The sequence below is a fragment of the Haliotis rubra genome, unplaced genomic scaffold (assembly GCF_003918875.1).
Source record: "Haliotis rubra isolate DU_JTF1 unplaced genomic scaffold, ASM391887v1 Scf467, whole genome shotgun sequence".
NCBI classification, from domain to species: Eukaryota; Metazoa; Mollusca; class Gastropoda; order Lepetellida; family Haliotidae; genus Haliotis; species Haliotis rubra.
This window is the reverse complement of record NW_025767154.1, coordinates 471,272-492,343: the sequence shown is the minus strand read 5'-3', so window position 1 is coordinate 492,343 and position 21,072 is coordinate 471,272. Positions and strand designations below refer to the sequence as shown.

Sequence of the window (21,072 nt, the reverse complement as noted above, 5' to 3'; positions counted from 1 at the left end):
AAGAAGAATGACAAATACCTTGCCCTGTTGGCGTAGTTCAGATAAGGCATTGGACATTGACTCTATGTCACTAATTTTTCTCTGAATGGCGTCTCTCTCGGTAGGATTAGTGCATCGGTCAGCAATCTTTTTTGAATCTTCAAGAATCTGTCTCAAAGCCTTGTCTCCTGAAATAAAAAGATTAATATATTAATAAATCTGCACTCATCACTGCCTGTAGTAACGTTGTGCTGTGTATGATAGTTAACAGTTGTGGTGCCCCTGACGATTATGGAGCAGACTTCACGGGTTTTCTCAATAAGACCAGTGGTTGCTCACAGTCCCCTAGACTACCCTAAGGAGACGAAAGCTTGCGTGTGGTCCCTATGTGCCATTTAGACTGAAATCTTCCTCTTCCCTTAGTGCCCGCATGGACAAGGGGACTTTCTGTGCCTGCTGGGGAGATTACTGCTTACTCTTGATTGCAGTCATCTATATTGAAACATCCATGAAGCACCATGGCCTGTAGGGCCTCCTATTGCTTCCTCAACAGTCCCTTTTCAAGGACAGAATTGATGTTGTCTTTGTCTTTTCTGTAGTGTGAGGCTGTGGATTTGGTCGCTTACCCTTACCCCAAACCTGACTCTAACCTGACACCTCAAAAATAATCCTAATAAATAGAATACATTGACTGAAGCGGCATGAAAATGGCTGTCCAGTGTAATGCATTCTTACCATTTCAAAAAATAAAATCTTACTAATACACACCATTTCTGTGTAATGATGCAAATTACTGAATGAAAAAAGTATACATGTACATATTAGTTCCCATTTATAACTGATTTAGTCCTAAAAATTACATTGAAACAGACATATAAAATAGATTTAATATAAAAGTGCTTTCATCAAGTGGCGCTTTCTATAACATGTGCCGTCACCATCCATGTTTAGCACACAAACTCCCTACATAGCTTGGCTTACTAAATGACAATGCCTATAGAGACGACAGAAGACTGAGAGGAGCTTTAGGCACACTTGATAACCCAGCAACAGTCTGACGTCAAAGAGCATTGTTTTTGGTAACAAAGTTTCACAAATTACGTCATAAGGTATTGTGATGCAATTTTGTGGTGCTGTATTCAAAAGGTAGGTCTTGACAACAACACAAACAAACAAACAGTGATGTTTTCCTGCTTTCATATACACACGAAGCATAGGTGACAAAACTATTACTACTAATACATGTACAACTATTATGGAAAGTATGTTGTGAATAGGACTTCTAAAATCTGAAAATGAAATGAAGAATATGCCAACGTCCAAACCAAGTGCCGACACTGGTCCAGCTGTGATAGTCCTTGTTCCAGCTTGTGTCACTGCTATTGTTGGTCATCCCTGGTAGTTTGTTTTGTGAAAGGCAGTTGACCCCCTGCACTTTTAGCCTTAGATGATGTTTACAGAGGAGATGTTTACACTATCATGACAACTAACATAACTAAAGTGTTAGTACAACTGTATTCATGTATTATTATTCTACCAGTTATTTACTTAAAAAAACCATACCCAATAATATAATGAAATGAATTCTGACTCAGTGATTGGAAAATCATAGTATCTGGAACTACTATTTTACAAAAAGAAATATTTTCTAGCATTGTCTCATGTTAGGTGCAGGTTTTGCTCTATAAACGTAAAATATTTCAGATCATAACTAAGGTTATGCGAAAGCACTTTGGTGTTTTACCTTACAGTTTACATGCATGGAACAATCTGACGTCTAAACGATGTGGTTTCGGGCTATCTCGCTATTTTCGCTGTGAAAACAGTTTGTTGACATTTGATTGTCCAGCAGTGAAACAAAATATATATATGGGTCCATTTTCTGTCAACGACACTTCATTTTGAGGCGTGAGTAGATGCAGTATGACAGTGATTGCTTTCAATAATGCTGACTGAAGTTATCGTAGGAACACAAGTCACCAGAGTTAATATAAACATTCTTGAATGACATTTTGAGTAAAATCAATAAACTTGATTGCAAACATAAGTCCAGACATGCAAATCTTATTACGAGATAAGGTTTTAATCCCATGTAATAACAGGACTTACTTGTGTAATCCAATATAGATTTGTTTATAATCTATTTCCGAGTACTGACCATGCCGAAAAGATGAACATAGGTTGGTAGCTCGGCTTATGTATGAGACATACCATTTTGATACAGATTGGAAGGGTCAAGTTAGGACCTCGGCTTATCTATGAGATCGGCTTATCTACAGTAATATACGGTATGTGAGCAATTAATTAAAGATTTGTTGTGATGTTAGCAAATTGAAGAATCTTGTGGTTTGAAGTACAATGCTGGATGGACAGGCTCATACACACCTGCACTTCCGATCAGGGCTGTTGGATCTTGGAGCCAGTCAGTTGCCTGCTGCAACTTTCCCTCAATGGCATTCTGAAAATAGTCCACAGATGTCTTATGATAAGTTGGTAGCAGCTTTGCTATTCAAATATATTCAAAATTGTAGACAAACATCAACAAGCACTAAGTTACCATTATGTCTCTAAATCTGTAAGAATAAATGTACTATTGAAGAACACTTTTGCAATACACAAAGAGAATAATTTTTCAAATGCCTAACATTGTTTCATTTTCACAAAATTCCTAATGATTTAGACAAATAATGTGTTTATGATGAGAAGACTATGAGTGGTGGCACTCAAAAGTTTTAGACTGACTAGTATGCACATGTTGTAGTGAAGTGAAATTCACAGAAAACTAAGGGCAATGTTTCAGATGATTTGACAAGGCACTGTAGCTCACTTAAAATGTGACAGAGACAGTCATTTACAATCAGTTCCTCTCAGTATTGCTCCTCAAATATTTTAAAAACAAATATACTGAAATCCATTAGGAATGCATCACTCTATTATCAATTTAGAACAAACTTTATGGATAACAACTTCTTTTATTCGTGATTGCGACGTTTCGATACAGATTCTTGTACCCTTGTCAAGTAGGAATTGAGGGCTTGTTTTGACCACACACCCGTTTTGTGCGAATATATCATCAGCCATTTGTGTCAAGATTGTTTAGTTGAGGGTCAAAATCGGGTTTCAATCAACTTACAATAAAGAATTGGTAGGTGTCATGAGTGGTGCTCGATAGGCCAATCATCCATAATTATGTTTACATTAAGTTTTAATCGATTGCATGCGACGGTAGCGTAGCGATCGGCAAAGCAGTCGGGTGGGGTGAACCGAAAGTGTCCGGCCTTGTCATGATGTATTGTACTGTAAAGCATATCGAGTCGGGGGTTATCTCAAAAACAATATTTTTCTTTAATCATTAATCCTCGCAAAGACACGACGGCCTGTGTGCAGAAGTCCCTCAAAGTGAAACAAGTGTCGCATATCCTAGTGAAGATGAGAAAAATTGTTGGATTCTTTCATCGCAGTCCACAATTGAATCAGGTCCTGCAGGATAAGGCTGTTCTCTCTCTCCCAGACCATAACCGTATCATCGATTGTGCGCCTTTGACATAGTGGCAAGAGTTTTTTAAATGCGGGAAGCTATCATTATAGCACTTATGGCAAAGGAAACTTCCAAGACAAAGGAGGATTTACCATCTCTAACTGAGGATGAAATCAGTCTTGCAGAGGAAGTCGTTCACTTCTTAATGCCAGTGAAAGATATGACAACACTTCTCTGCTCTGAAGGTACACCAACTGCTTCTGTCATCATGCCGCTGAAACCTCACCTTCTCACTGTTGCACTAAGACCTGACGATGAAGATAACGCCATCACCAAAGAAATGAAAGATATCATGACATCAGACTTTCAGCCAAGATATGTCAAACAGGCAGATATGCTGTATTGTGCATCAGCAGTGGATCCACAGTTTAAACATTTGCTTTTCCTGAGTGATGAAGACATGTATGATCTTTTAAGAAGGTCACGACTCACAATTGCGGAAAAGCGTGAGCTACTCACCCTCAAGACTGACTGAACCCACAGAATCAGTCCCTGCACTCCCTAACCTCCAAGACTTTGAGGCAAATGTGCCTGTTGATGTGTAACCTGAATGTAACGATACCACAGATATCACTACTTCATCAAAGCAAGCAGTAGACTCTGAAGCCAACACTTCCGCTAGTAAAAGCAGTCTGTTGGAGGGAATCCTTGGTGACCCCACTACACAGATTATGTTGCTACATGCATGACAGAGGCTCCAGGATGTCCAGGAAAGGAAGCAGTGGGGAGTGTTCGGGCGAATGATACAAGAGGACCCAAAAACTTTGTTCGCAGTTCGTTTCCACTCAGCTGTCGATCAAGAGAGAGAGAGAATAAACCATGAGATAGGACAAGTTTTCAAAATTACTGCTTCTTCTTTTTCTTGTGTCTCCATCTTGATTGATAATTTCAATGTCGGCAGGGACAAGTTCTTTTCCTCATTTGTCATCGAGATTAAACATTTATCCTGGTGACACGTTTCTAATGGATTTTAGAATATACTGAGCATGTTGGTTGGTTGGTTTGTTGCTTAATGCCGCATTCAGCAATATTCCAGCCATAAGGCGGCCATATATTGGAGCAAGCAACAAACTACCTATAATGTTTCTATATCAGCTAAATGGAATACATTTGCTGTTTGTTGAACATACTTGCAAATTTTATGTGTCAATATCCAAAATCAAACAATGAATTAACCCTTTCATCTACACACAAAACAATTCATTGTGAAGAAATGTCACACAACAGTCAGTACACAATACAGCAGGAGAACAATTTCATGAACATTCTTTATAATAACATTTCAGAGCTACTTCTTACCACATCTGATTCTTATCAGGTAAATACTAAGTAACCAAACTCTACTGTGCTTTAATCACATAATGTGGGTACAATGTGTGAAGCCCATTTCTGGTGTCCCCCGCCGTGATGTTGCTGGAATATTGCTAAAAGCAGCATAAAACCAAACTCAGTCAGTCAGTCAGTTAATCACATAATGAACCACAAATGGAAATCTTGATAACCTTATTGTCATTGTATGATAATTCTAACTTATGATTAAACACTACATCATTCATAATATATATCATGTAATGATGTTCTTCCAATTTGACGTAAATGAGGACTACCTCTACTTGAAACTAAAAACTTGACAAAATCGAGATGGAATAATTGAACTGTCACATCAAATCATCATCAGGAGAATTGTTCTTACTTCTGTGAATATTACTCTCTTACCAAATTCAGTACATATTGAAATGAAATCACCATCAATGGCCCAGAGGCTTCTGAGGAGATGTTTATAGTGAGAGCAAATGTATTTTGATAGAATGTAACTAAAATCCCACCTGCAACAGGGATTCAGCAACAAAATAGTAATCAAAAAAAAGAAAAAAGAAAGAAAGAAAGAATGTAACTAAAAAAAAGGGTCATACCAAGGTCAAAATCACAAAAATATAAGTAATGACATAAGCATCAAATTCCAAACAGCTGTCATGAGAAAAAGATGTTTTAGCTTTCAGTATGGTCAAGGTGCAGAGGCAAAATTACAAAGGTCAAATACTTCTATGATACTATATGTGATAATAGACATGTAAAAGTCTCAGGAAATAACAAAGACCTCCACTTGGTCCTCAAGTCACCTGAAATGTATGACTGTCTAGATTACCTGACACTTTTTCATGACAGTGAGGTCATCAGCATCCCACTCATCCTCATCATATGTTGTCAACTGCAGCACACGAATTATTTCATGAATCTCATCGGACATCTTCTTCACAATATAGTCACGGCCACTCTGTGCATCAGGAATGCCTTGACCTAACAAAATATTAAACATTCAATCAACACAACAATGATAATTGCTTAATCACAGCACAAATAAAGTTGTTAGTGTAACATAATCCTAATTTTTATTATGCATCTTTTAGTTTGCAGTGAAACAAGAAAAAGCAAAACAAAACATTTAGAACCTAAAACGTGTTTTGATCAGGCACATATGCCAAATCAAAAGCAGCATGTTTTCAAGAATTCCCCTAACCATTCCACTCTGCCTTTAGTGTGATTACTTTTTTCAGGAAAATGAAAATGAAAACAGTCCCATGCTTCTAGCCAGAAAAACACAAATGTTTTTTCAGGTCTGTTCAAATGACATCAGTGGTTTGGATAATACATTCTTGATACTATTAAAGTTTCAAGCCTCTTTGCAGCTTTGAGAAGGATTATGCCGTTCCAGTTGAGAGAAACATCAAGTGTGCAGTACAAATGCTTCAGAGCGAAATGTCAGGAGTTTGGTCCCTGGCTGTCTCATAAAGAAAACAGGTAGAATACAGTAGTTGTTGCCCTGCTTGTTGGGACTTATCCCAGTTTTATAGCACTTGCCATATTTGACAAATAATAAAATCTGCATCTGAGATCGGACCACCAGCCTTGTGTTGTCTTGGAATATGCTCTATCCACTCCACTGTGACGGCAGCCTACTTTGAAAGAGAGGGTGCCATGCCCTTAGCTACCCAAATACACAGATCAAAAGCACATTGACCTTGACAACATCTCTTCCTCAAATGGCATAACTTTTCCCATTCATTGTCACATATGGCAAGTGTAGAAAGTCTCCAAGATATTTGCTTCTGATGCAGACTTTATTTTACACATGATAGTTTCAAAGAGTGATGATTAAGGTTTTGGGGGCTCCAAATAAATATATCTAATCCAGGCAGACATCAGAGATCATGGCTTTCAAAGTGTGCGATTGTTGCCTCCATGAGAATCTGAAAACGGCACTGAAACAACAATCTGTTTGACTAAAACAAGAGTTATGAGAATGACTGAATAATCTGTAACTTCCACTTCCTCATGACCTTCTGGGAAAGACCATGGAGGAAACATGTAAGTTTGTTGTTAATGCAAACGGCAAATAGGTCCAGTGGACAGTGGCCCAAGTATAATTTATCCACTTGAAACTTTTGGAAAGCAGAGTTCATTCTGTCACTTCTATATTTTTTCACAGGTAAAGGCTGTCTGCCAATATATTGAATTTTCTCATAATATGACTTAATATGATTGAGGCCTCAATCCTGAGGCTGACTAAATCATCCGAGAAACTGTGTACCAGTACTCTTCTGTATCCACATTGTCTCCCCTTATTTCTGGATAAGTCCACACAGTCGTGTTATCGGTTGTCACCAAGACTAAAGATAACATCAATGATGATTCAATTTCTTGACACAATTTATGGAAAGATCCTATGCATAAGACAGCCAGCTATCGAACCATTGATGATATCCCCAATCTGACCCATAGGTGTCTGTAGACAGGTGATGTGATGTCACTGAGAACTCAAACAGACTGATCAGAAATTAATTCCACCAATTTAGATCATTTAACAGTTTCATTTGGAACAGTGCATAGACATTCAAATTTGGTGATCTTATGGTTGAAGTGTTGAAGCTAACAAAACTGCATTCTGTTTAGCTTTCTTTGTCTTTTATCTGTTGTTATTTGTCTCCCAAGTACCATACAAATATAGGGAGGGGAGTCACAGAGGGCATCTACCCACAAGTATACACAGAGAATGTCTGCACCTCCAACAGGCCGAGAGCATGTCCCCACTGATCTTGTATTCCCACCATCTTTCAAAGTTGTACAGTACATGGGGGAGCAACAGTCATACTTTCCAATAATATATCACAAACTACTTTAACCAATTTAACTTAATCAACCTGTCATTATCAGAAACTGATATTAATATTTTGGCATTATCTTATACATGATGCACTTATCCCGCAGTAGTCTGTAGGACAATACATGAGTTGATGCGTTCAGGAGGGGGCTGGCCTAGACTTCTCTATGGTATCTGTCACAGTTGGATGGTGCGCCACAGATTACAGTAGTCTGTAGGACAATACATGAGTGGATGCTTTCAGGAGGGGGCTGGCCTAGACTTCTCTATGGCATCTGTCACAGTTGGATGGTGCGCCACAGATTACAGTAGTCTGTAGGACAATACATGAGTGGATGCGTTCAGGAGGAAGCTGGCCTAGACTTCTCTATGGTATCTGTCACAGTTAGATGGTGCGCCACAGATTACAGTAGTCTGTAGGACAATACATGAGTGGATGCGTTCAGGAGGGGGCTGGCCTAGACTTCTCTATGGCATCTGTCACAGTTGGATGGTGCGCCACAGATTACAGTAGTCTGTAGGACTATACATGAGTGGATGCGTTCAGGAGGGGGCTGGCCTAGACTTCTCTATGGTATCTGTCACAGTTGGATGGTGCCCACAGATTACAGTAGTCTGTAGGACAATACATGAGTGGATGCGTTCAGGAGGGGGCTGACCTAGACTTCTCTATGGCATCTGTCACAGTTGGATGGTGCGCCACAGATTACAGTAGTCTGTAGGACAATACATGAGTGGATGCGTTCAGGAGGGGGCTGGCCTAGACTTCTCTATGGTATCTGTCACAGTTGGATGGTGCGCCACAGATTACAGTAGTCTGTAGGACAATACATGAGTGGATGCGTTCAGGAGGGGGCTGACCTAGACTTCTCTATGGCATCTGTCACAGTTGGATGGTGCGCCACAGATTACAGTAGTCTGTAGGACAATACATGAGTGGATGCGTTCAGGAGGGGGCTGGCCTAGACTTCTCTATGGCATCTGTCACAGTTGGATGGTGCGCCACAGATTACAGTAGTCTGTAGGACAATACATGAGTGGATGCGTTCAGGAGGGGGCTGACCTAGACTTCTCTATGGCATCTGTCACAGTTGGATGGTGCGCCAGAATTACAGTAGTCTGTAGGACAATACATGAGTGGATGCGTTCAGGAGGGGCTGGCCTAGACTTCTCTATGGTATCTGTCACAATTAGATGAGTGCGCCACAGATTACAGATTACAGTAGTCTGTAGGACAATACATGAGTGGATGCAGATTACAGTTCAGGAGGGGATGCGCTGGCCTAGACTTCTTGGATATGGCATCTGTCACAGTTGGGATGGTGGAGGGCTGGCCTAGACTTCTATGGTATCTGTCACAGTTGGATGGTGCGCCACAGATTACAGTAGTCTGTAGGACTATACATGAGTGGATGCGTTCAGGAGGGGGCTGGCCTAGACTTCTCTATGGTATCTGTCACAGTTGGATGGTGCGCCACAGATTACAGTAGTCTGTAGGACTATACATGAGTGGATGCGTTCAGGAGGGGGCTGGCCTAGACTTCTCTATGGTATCTGTCACAGTTGGATGGTGCGCCACAGATTACAGTAGTCTGTAGGACAATACATGAGTGGATGCGTTCAGGAGGGGGCTGGCCTAGACTTCTCTATGGTATCTGTCACAGTTGGATGGTGCGCCACAGATTACAGTAGTCTGTAGGACTATACATGAGTGGATCGCTTTCAGGAGGGGGCTGGCCTAGACTTCTCTATGGTATCTGTCACAGTTGGATGGTGCGCCACAGATTACAGTAGTCTGTAGGACTATACATGAGTGGATGCGTTCAGGAGGGGGCTGGCCTAGACTTCTCTATGGTATCTGTCACAGTTGGATGGTGCGCCACAGATTACAGTAGTCTGTAGGACTATACATGAGTGGATGCGTTCAGGAGGGGGCTGGCCTAGACTTCTCTATGGTATCTGTCACACTTGCCACAACTGTGTTCATGTTCATGAGGTATATAGACTGAGGTAAGGTAGAACCCGTCAATTTCTTAAAAATCCTGAGAAGTTCAAGGAATTTAGTGATTAGCTGCAGCAAAGCAGTAGGTAGGAAAACAATACAATATAAAATGCAGTAAACCTCGAGACTGTTCCACTTGTCATGGTATGAACGAGTACAGGTGTGATGAGCTGCTGCAATCGCCTTGGCAAATCTCTAATGAATAACCTTTGCCAAGTAAAGATGTGCCAAACGTGAAGAAGTAACATCTTAGGTGACCTATCAAGGGTAGAATCATAGGGTCCAGATCGGGGAGGTTTATGAGGTTGACTAACCAACTCCTTGCCAGCCTAAAGATAGAAGTAGAAGGGTCTCTTTGGGGGCTTGAAGTTTTTGGAGGACCTGAGGCAGGGCATTGGGATCCAATGGAGATACTAACCTGGGCATCTGATTCTTTATGACATGGTTATCTGGGTCTCTTTGTCAAATAAAGTGGCATCATTGGTGTGAAAATCTAATAAAACAGCTGACACAAACCAGACAAACAGGCCACAAAAGATCTTCAAATGACTTTTAATTAGGTGAGATACAATATCACTTGAATAGTGGACTTAACCCACGTGTGGTGAGCCCAAAAACTGCATCTTATCGAGTCATCCAAATGTAAGTGTAGTATCCTTCAAAATGTTTCTAATCTCGGGTCTAAACTAAATCTATACAAACTGTCTCATGTACGCACTCACTTGTTTGTTTCGCTGTTATGAAGATCTTCACACCACTTATAAGAACTGGGGTGTAGTTCTTCACCTGTTCCAGGGATCGCACAAGCATGTCACGATGAACCTGATGAGTAAGCTCCTTCTCACGGTTATCTACCTCCTTTGTCATTTTAGTCAACACTGGACTCAAATTCTAAAAAAATGAAACAAAAAAACAAAATTATTATTGTTATCATCAAACCAGACAAATTCCTCCTAACTGCAAAGTCAGAAAGTCCTGTCATACATCTAACTGTGTCCACTTAAAGGGCATCACATCTGATATCCTAACATGAGTCTTATTCAGGATAACTAAAAACCAGAAAGTCCAATTCCTCAAACTGCCTGAGTAAGAAAGCTTTATTGACATTTGGTATAACTTTGACTCTCAAGTTCACACAGTCACATCCAGTTCATGTTGAAAAGATGGTATTAGCTCTTACAAACAGTACATACCAAAAATTGGGTTGGTTATGTGCACTAGGGTGAGTGGGTTTAGTTTTACGCCTGTTTTAGTAATATTTCAGCAATATCAAGGTGGGAGACTCCAGAAAAAGGCTTCACACATTGTGCCCTTGTGGGAAGCAAACGCCTTAACCACAAGGCTACCCCACCACCCCTGTAGACTAGCGAGTGATATTTCAAAATAATATTTCAATAACCCTGAACTTTAACCAAGGCTGCATGAATAAATCTTTGAGTTATTTATGAGGAGATATTAGCCCATTGGTCATTTGTCTTGATAAAATCTTCAATTTGGTAATCATGCAGCTTGCTTAGTCAATGTGAAAACTAATTTAGAGAATTAAATAGAAATGATAAAATCCAATCTTCCATTTGTTAAATGAAATACCACTATTTTGGTCTGTGAAGACTTCAGTTGTACAAGGTATTCTAGAAAACTCAATAATCACCTTCAAACCAAAATAAGCACATATTAAAAATGGTTCTATATCAAATACATAAACATATACTTGCCTTGACATATGTGACTAAATCTTCCATACGATCAACCACTTCTGTGATGGCCAAATACTCAAGAACATTCTTGCATACTCGAATAATCTTGCGTACCTCTGACTCATCAAAAGCAAGAAGAAGGGCTGATGTCCCTTGAAGAATACCTGCCACATGAATATAACAAAAACAGCCATGAATTATCACCACAAATAGATTGCAGAAATAAGTACGCTTCTCGCTGGACAACTCTACCAACAATAATGGTTGGTACAAACGATTTTACTTGGTTCATTATTGTACACTGTGCAACATAACCATAAACATTAAACATGCTACCTCTTGATCCATCAATCAGCTTCTTACGAGCTGGTACTGAGTAGGGATCAGCTCTGAGTAGTTCCGAAGCTTGGAGGAGAAGGACCGAAGATTGTTCAACCCGACTTAGGGCAGGTGGCATGTCTTGTTTCAGAATCTGATCCTCACTGCTGTTGATAGTATCATATCCAACCTGAATGTATACATATTGCCATAACACATCAACAGCTACAGCCAGAAGTACTACCAACAGATTCCATACAATAGAATTCTAACTGAGAAGATTCGGACAACGGTCAACATACACAGGTCAAAGAAAAGTCAAACTTAAAAACATTGCAAAAGATTTAACATACTGCTTCAGGCTAACGACTAACAAGCTACAGATATTCTAACATGGGAGAGATTGCTCTGTGTATACAATTCCTTGGTTACTGTGAATGCAAGGTTTCAGTATATATGACTGGCTTGATAATGGTACAGCCTTAGAATTATCTCCTTTGTCCACAATACCAACTTCATCTGAGCTTGCAACGATGTAAATACCATGTTTCACCATCACTCTATGAAGGTGAAAATCAGTTCATACACATTTCCATACAACTATTTCATATCTTCTCTTTACTTTACAATACATCTTTTGTTACACTTGGTAATTCCCAGGGGATTCCTGTGGGAATAGTCCTTCAGTATCGTTCATACATATAAGGACATCAGTCTTGTGGTCAAGTGAGATAGACCTCTCATCCTATGAAAAAGCTGAATGTTGAGAAAACTTCACACTGAAGAAATATTCATCTCTAATCATGTCATTGTAAATGAAATACACAGTATTCAAACTTTGTTTTCCAACTGTAATATGTACATACTGTCCAGATGAATGGCATTACCCACAGCACATTTATCAGACAAGCAGCAACTGTTGGTTGAAGTATTTACCCTCAGGCTCCTATGTCTAGGAACACAGATATATATACTACCCATCAAAAGTTTGGACTCACCTAAAACACTCACTAAATGTTATGTATATATATATATATACGGTTACATCGAAGATGATTTTCTCCACTAACTTGGGAGAACCAAATGCAAACTTTATGCAGATGAATTGTACGAGGATCATGCATCAAATAGGTAAAAAGCATGTGCAAATATCGTTCATGTGAACAGCTGTGTTTCGGGGTAAAGTTCTGTTAAGAATTGGCCAATTTTTACTGATTTTCATCATTTACTGAACACATGACAATAATCTTTTCAACGTTATGAATTTGTTGTACAATACATTCATTCCTGTGTAAACAGTACCTTTAAACTGAATGGAATATTTTGCAAAATCAAGGTTAGAACAGTTGACTGAAGTAAGTGGCTACATATACACTAGTGAGTCTAAACTCTTGATGGGTAGTAACATTTACAGCTAAATGTTTACTTCATGTGCATTAGCTTACCCGTACTAAGTTGTCAACTGCTACCTTCACAGCTTTTACAGGATGGGCCAGATCAGGCATGGCATTTCCATCTTCAGCCTCTTCATGGAGGATAACCAGTCTTGAAACCTAAATGGATACACAAAAAATAGTCTGATAAGGCTAAAACATCAACATGATGAACTGATGAACATGGTGAAATGACGTTGAACAACATAGACTGCGTGAGTGATTTGTTTAACACATCTTGAAACACTATTCCAGTTATATCACCAGTATGCCAATGACTGTGTGAGTGATTTGTTTAACACATCTTTGGACACAATTCCAGTTATATCACTAGTATGCCAAATCACTCACGCAGTCATTGGCATATTGGTGATATAACTTGAACAGTGTTCCAAGATGTCTTAAACAAATCACTCATGCAGTCATTGGCATACTGGTGATATAACATGAATAGCCACTGGCCCACTAACCTGTGGCTAGTAAAAATCCAATCGGGCCAGTAAATCTCCACAGTCAATGGCCCGACTGGCTAGTGAATTTTCAGGGGGGTCATTTTGTAAATTTATCTCCAACTTGTTGAATTATAATACACTTTTAAATCATGCAAGATTATGATATGGTAAAAATGTTCATCATATTAGCAGTTTAACGATGACTTATTTGAGCATAAAACAAAATATTTCAGACATGTGTTTTCATATTTGTTTTTGATTGTATTTTACCTTTTTGTAATCTGTTGCTTAGATTCTACATTCAAATTTCTGGCTAGTGAATTATTTTGTACGCTAGTGACTTTCAGGCATAGCTAGCCCGACTGGCAGGCAAAATTAGGAAACTATTTCGCACACTGTGCATGAGTGAGTGATTTTTTTTAACACATCTTGGAACGCTATTCCAGTCATATCACTAAAACTCCAATTAGTCATATTTTGGCACTGACTGGTTTGTATTCGCTGCTATGTGTTTTTAATTTATTTTTCTATTTGTATTAAAAGTCTTCTTGCTGTAACCAAGAAATGTCACCAGAAATAGGAGTTGTACTGGAGTCTGGGGGGAAAGCTTCTTTGAGCTTGTTGAAGGCTTCATTGTGTTCATGGTTCCAATCCCATGCAGTGTCTTTCCTCGTGAGTTGACGTAGTGGTTCACACAAATCAGAGAGTTCCTTCAGGAATTTGAAGAGATAGTTGACCATGCCAAGTAGTCTTTGCATTCCTTGGACATCGGTTGGCTTTGGCATGTCAATTATTGCTTGAATCTTGCAAGGATATGGTTTTAGTCCATCTGAAGACAAGAGATGTCCTATGAAGGCAACTTCTTTTGTGCGAAGCTCGAGTTTGTCTGGGTTGAAACAAATATTCTTCATTCAAACAACTTGTGAGATGTTCGTCATGGTTGCATACAGCTTCCTCAACAGTATCACGTTCCCTAATCACAAGTATGTCATCAGTGATCCTCAAAGTCCCTTCAATACCATGGTGTGCCTGATCTATGAGATACTGAAAGATCTCAGGAGCAAGTGAGATTCCAAATGGCCAAATGGAAGTCACAGACAGCAGTACCGACCAAATGGAGTTCCGACTGTTGTCAAAAAGCTAGAGTCCTCATCCAGGGCCAAGTGCCAGAAACACTCGTTGCAGGTCACATTTAGAGAAAACCTTTACCTTGGAGATATCAGGAAGAAGGTCATCAATCACAGGCAGGGGATAATGACTTCTTTTTAGAGCAGTATTGAGAGGCTTGGGATCAATGCATATCCTTAACCAACCTGTGGGGTTCTTGACAAGAACTAGGCCTGATACCCAATCCATTGGCACATCGACTTGCTGGATGACACCCTTTTGTTCAAGATCATGAAGTTCATCTTTTAACTTGTTTCATGGAGTGTGGCATCCTCTGTAGTGCTTGCTTCACTGGAGTAATTGAAGGATCAACTTCTAGTTTCTGTTCTCCTTCCAGGAGTCCTATGGTTGCATCGCTGAACACATCTTGGTACTTGTCGAGATTGTCTGTCTTTGAAACATAGTCTCCTATCACTGTGGTCTGGAGAATATTTTCATACATGACTTTGAGAAACTACATGATAGTCTTGTTGTACATGTGTAACTTGATATTGGAGTCTTCAAGCTTGGTATTTGCAGGTAAGTCAGACTTTGAGATAACATTGGAGGTTGCCCCACAGTCAATCTGAAACTTTTTGAGAGAGCTATCCACTTCAAGGTGAGTGAGGATTTTGTCTTTGCATTCTTCCACACTGTTCACAGATTCTACTAGATCTAAAGTCATTACTTCTTCATCTGAAGTGTCACTGAGCTGTTTAACATGTTTAGACTTTCCTTTGGAAGTTGGTTTGACTTTGCAGTGTTTAGAAAAGTGAGACATCTTACCACAGTTGTGACATTTCTTGCCAAAGGCTGGACAAGAATCTCTCTCACTTGCTTGCTTAGTACCACAGTACTTGCAGTCGAATCTTAGAGTTACAGGTTTAAGCTTACTCGACTTCTGTTTTTTTGGAACGTCCTTGGGCAAGGTGAATTTCTATATTTCCAGACATGGCAAGAAGTTGAGCAGATGTTGACTCAGATGCTCTAAGTAATGGTTAGATTATGAGCGCCCGTTGTCTAATTGTTGAAATGGTTAGTTAGAGCATGAGGCCGAAGATTAGACAACAGGGCACGAATGATCTAACTAACTTAGAGCATAGTAAGCAAATACATTATGAATTTTAATTATTTAAAATGATGGTAAATCTTTGTTATATGTAAGGGACTATTTTCATATGAATTTCAAAATGTACAAGCCCGTTCCGAGACCGTGCTTGCACGTGCACGTCTGAGCGAGGCCTTGGTTGAACGTGTTATGATTTGCACGTGCCTGACGCGGAAACAGTCATGCGCATTAACGTTTGTTCAGAGCACATTTGATGGCTGCGATACAGTAAGCAAGTCGATAGTATGGAGTCAGAAAGTGACATTGAATTATCTCAATGGAAATGTTTGGATGAAAGTTCTATTGTTGATACAGATTGTATTTACGCACCTAAAATTAGTGACATAAGTGATTTAGAAGCAAAATCTCTGGGGAAAAAAAGCTGGATGAAGATATTTCGTCAACAGATGATGCAATACTGTATTCAGCCTCACAAGAATTGGACCATGGGAGGACACCGGACCCTGTGAGTACGAAATCATGATTAGCAGACCAACAGCCTGACACCATTGTTGATAACCTGAAACAAAAATTTATTCCCCAGAAAACAACGGCAAAACCTGGAATGGGCATGTCGGCTGTTTGAAGACTGGAGATGCGCAAGAAATTCTAGAGTTATGAGAGGCGAAACCTCCGGAATGAAACTAAGTTTGATTGTTAATAAGCTACTGGATTGAAATGAGGATGAACTTAATTATTGCTTGTGTGGGTTTTTTAAATTGAAGTTCGGAAGCAGGACGGCACCGAGTACCCACCCAAGACACTTCAACTACTAGTGTTACTTCTTCAAATTGAGATAAATAATTCTGGTCATGACATTCAGTTTTTGTCAGATTCCAGATACTCAGAAATTTGAATAACCTTGAACAATCTTATGCGTGAGCGATCAGCAAAGGGGAGGGACTATACTCGAAGCAAGCAGACATTATCTTTGTGCAGCAAGAGAACAAGTTATGGGATTTGGATCTCCTTGGCTCCTCGAGACCCCAAATATTACTGGATACTATGCTGTACCTTATTGGATTGAATTTCGCCTTGCGTTCCAGAAATGAACACAGAATGCTATGCATGGACCAACTGAAAGTGGGGTCAAATTATCATGGCGAATATCTCCGTTATACTGAGTGCGCAGCAAGTGTAACCAAAGAGGACTTAATGATATCGGCATACCACCAAAGACTGTGACGGCCTATAGTTGCGGCAAAGTCAACAGAAGTATTGTTTCACTCTACCAGAAGTACGTAAGCCTCAGACCGGCTAATGCTCCAGACGCATTCTACCGGAGACCTCTATCGAAGCCTTGTCAAGACCAGTGGTATGCATCCAGCCCAACTGGTCAGAACACCCTTGCGAAAACAGTAAGCCTACTTTGTGCTGCTGCAGGATTTAAAGGTTAGTACAAAGATTTACATAAAATGAAATAAAATAGAATAGCAAATGTTTTGTCATATACTGCATAAAATAATTTTCACAACCCGATTAAGAAGAAATTAGTTACTTAAAAGGCACCTAGTCTACAGATAAAAGATTTCAAAATAAACAGTCAACTGGCAATATAGAAGTGGAAATAGACCACAACATGTCTATTTCAACAAGTTGAGGGGCCATCTCAAACTTTCAGTTTCAGATTTCATGTGATTAAATAGGGTTGTGAAGGGAATCAACAGGTTTTTACGTTGCTGTTGTCAACCTCGCAGTACACATTTTCAGTTTTTTATAACATAATCTTCTGCACTTGACTAGGATTCACTGTCAATTCTGACAAAGGAGCTGTAAATGACTTTAGAAAGTTTGAGATGTCCTATAAACATGCATGTTTGGATGTCGAACTCTGACACAGTTGAAATAGACATGTAATAGTCCATTTCCACTTCCTCACTGATCTGTAAAAGCGACTTTTGTTAACTAATTTCTTATTACATGTACTAGGTGAGTGAGTGAGTATGGTTTTACGCCGCTTTTAGCAATATTCCAGCAATATCACGGTGGAGGACACCAGAAATGTGCTTCACACATTGTACCCATGTGGGGACTCGAACTTGGGTCTTCGGCGTGACGAGCGAACGCTTTAACCACTAGGCTACCCCACCGCCCTCTTATTACTAGGACAGTATTTTAAGCGATATAGGGGCGGGATACCTCAATGGTCATGGGTTTGCATCCTGCGCGGGGAGCTCGGCAACTTTTCTGCGCTGGAGGAGCAGTAAGGTTAAGGGGCAATGCTGTAGTGCCCTGCATTGTAGTATTACCCTTGGTTTGTCAGCACCAGCATCGCTGCTATATAATTGAAAAAAATAATTGAGAGCGGTGTTAAACCCCAATTCAGTGCCACTCACTCAATATGCAATATAATGACATAACATTTGCGCTTTCACGTCTTTTATTGCAGCAAATCGAGAAATTCATTCATTGATATATTTTAATTTGTACTTTAGTACTATACCAATCATTCCTTGCGGGCGACCTGTGCTACCAGACTCTACTAGTTGGGAGTGGATGAACAGTTAATTGCAAATCGGACTGGCCACAGAAGTAACGCAATCCGGGCTTACAAGAGAACCAGCGAGGCTCAGGAAGAAAATGTGAGTCACATTGTCCAGGGGTATTCTGGGAAAAAACGACTAGTCTCGGCGACTTCACAATCAAGAGAGAGTGTATCAACAGATACTGGTGCCTGCGGCTCGGTAAAACTCAAGTTAAAGATAAATATCAACTGACTGTACTGACTGACTGAGTTTGGTTTTACGCCGCTTTTAGCAATATTCCAGCAACATCACGGCGGGGGACACCAGAAATGGGCTTCACACATTGTACCCATGTGGGGATTCGAACCCGGGTCTTTGGCGTGATGAGCAAACACTTTAACAACTAGGCTACCCCACCGCCCCTCAACTGACTGTAAACAAGATCAATCAGGCAGTAAAGTTTCTGGCATTTGATTATATATACAGAACTGTTGTTGTGTCTTTTTTCCAAACGCTATTTCTGGTGGACATGCACCTTTTCCTTTTGCTCAGTAACATGGGTGTACCTTGCATCGAGGATATTCATAAGCAGACAAGCAGTCAAACGATATAACGTTCCCCAAATTTTTGCTTAAAACATAGGTATAGAAAATCTTTATATAAAGAAACAAGGCTTCGTATTCGTGAAGGGGATTTCCTTTGGATTTTGGTCTTCATCAACCAATGCTTGTCATTCGTTGGTTTCACATTAATTTTCGACTCGCTGTGCGCATGCGTAGAGCGTGTAAAAATATCCACTGGTCAACTTCCGGTTTGGTCGTATTAGCGATATTGTAAACACACTCTAAATAAATGCTGTATGAATATTATTTACGCTTGACAACTGTTCCATTTGCCTATGCTTTTCAATAATTGATGTCCTATTTTGGTGGCATTGCATCAGAGATGTGTTTTTTACTTGTGAGAAGGGGATGTGCAGGAAGGACGGTGGACAGGTGGTGGCGAGATGTGTTTATACAAGAGCTTGTTAACAAACGTTAAGCTATTTATTTAACTAATTCCGGTCCCTTCCATTCATAAATGAATTGAGATCAGTTAAATTTGACATAAAACCATAAATTTGTTTTGATTTTTGCTTTCTTTAGAGTGTGTTTACACTATCGGTAAAGCTTACGACCAAACCGGAAGTTGGCCCGTGGATATTTTAACGCGCTCTGCGCATGCGCACAGCGAGTCGAAAATTAATGTGAAACCAACGAATAAGATGCAACTAATCAAGTGTTCCGGCTTGCTGACTTGGTTGAGACATGTCATCGCATCCCAATTGCATAGATCGATGTTCATGCTGTTGATCACTGGATTGTCTGCTACAGACTCGATTATCAACAGACATCCACCATATTGCAAACAATATCATTAAACAACCAGCCAACGAATGAGCAGAGTCCATCAGTGTTTTGATCTTCGGAGGCATTTCAAGCCTACAGTCATGCATGTCAAAATGTGTCATTCATACGCTCATAAAAGTTTTGAAGTGTCACCGACCACTGGTTCAAGTATATATTGGGTTAATTTCACAGCAAAACTTCATATTTTATATACTTATATGACTAGTTGGAGCAGAACCCAAGTTTGCAGATCTGTTCAAAGATGATAAACACAAGAGTAGAATCCCTCCAATCTTTTAACGACCACTAACTGAAAAGTTTACAAAAAATATATCTTAATTTCGTAAGTGAAACAATGAATGCTCAGAACTCTGTGTATATGTCCAAAACATGCTTTTCAACAGAGATAAACTAGAACACACAGTGGATATGTACCACATTACGAAGGTGGGACGTGTTGAACTTCTAGCCTTTATTCACCATCAGCCGGTACGTCTCTAGGCTTTCTACAACAGTACAAGGATGGAATAAACATCGACTTCTGATGATGTGACTCATAAAATCCATTCTTTCTTACCTGCTGTGCAACCGGTTCCAAGATGCTCTCTATTGTCTTCGTATGGAAGACAGGCATATTTGTGGTAATCAATTAAGTTAATTAAATATACAATGCAAATAACGAAGTCTTCCAACAGACTCGACTTCGGTGTTTATTACTGTTATATATATCACACTGCTCATACGATTTCCCACACAACTGCTTAAAGCCCGTTTGTCCAAACGAGAATATGCTCCTCCCCGAGCTAAACATGTTTTGGTTGTTAATCGTGCATTATTGATGTCACAGTGTGAGCAAATATATTTCCTTACCATGGCATGATATAAAACTTAAAACGAAGAAGAAACTTCAAAATCTGAGACTGTTTTTTTTCAAATCGCCATACACTTAATTACTACCTATCATGCCACAGCTTATATTTGCAATAATGTTACCATCAGAAATATATTATATCTTACAACTTACGTGCAGAGATAAAACAGCTCCGCCGGTTTTAGTGTCATTTAATCGATGTTTGAAATTTTATTTTCATTGTCAAAAACAATTATTACATGTACAAGAGAAACTAAGTCATAAAAGGATATTTTATGGTGTTCGTGCGGGTAGGTGTGATTAAAGGAACTGGTTGATGGGTAGCTGGAATAGGTTGAAAAGCTATTTCAGTCGAGATTTCTTGTGTCCAAGGTGAGGATTTTAATCTATTATTTACATTCGTAATACGTCGTAGTGCCAGCAGTATATTAGGTCCGGAAAGTGGTTGGATATGGGCATGGGCTATGCCTAAAAGAACTTTATGAAATAAGATCACTTTTACTGTGCAGTCACGTT

At 39.6% G+C, this 21,072-nt stretch overlaps 1 protein-coding gene across 1 annotated transcript in view; it reads right to left on the bottom strand.

Annotated features, from left to right (window-relative positions):
- The window catches only part of LOC124290485 (vinculin-like), a 128,182-nt gene extending 107,761 nt beyond the window's left edge, over window positions 1-20,421 (bottom strand). Inside the window, exons 1-8 of the mRNA XM_046727196.1 lie at window positions 20,263-20,421; window positions 13,139-13,246; window positions 11,712-11,883; window positions 11,394-11,539; window positions 10,401-10,569; window positions 5,664-5,815; window positions 2,365-2,437; window positions 19-167 (exon numbers count right to left, since the gene is read on the bottom strand). Coding sequence (XP_046583152.1) covers window positions 19-167; window positions 2,365-2,437; window positions 5,664-5,815; window positions 10,401-10,569; window positions 11,394-11,539; window positions 11,712-11,883; window positions 13,139-13,246; window positions 20,263-20,319 — 1,026 coding nt within the window. The 5' untranslated portion in view covers window positions 20,320-20,421. The remainder of the gene's footprint in view (window positions 1-18; window positions 168-2,364; window positions 2,438-5,663; window positions 5,816-10,400; window positions 10,570-11,393; window positions 11,540-11,711; window positions 11,884-13,138; window positions 13,247-20,262) is intronic.
- Window positions 20,422-21,072: the final 651 nt, after the last annotated feature.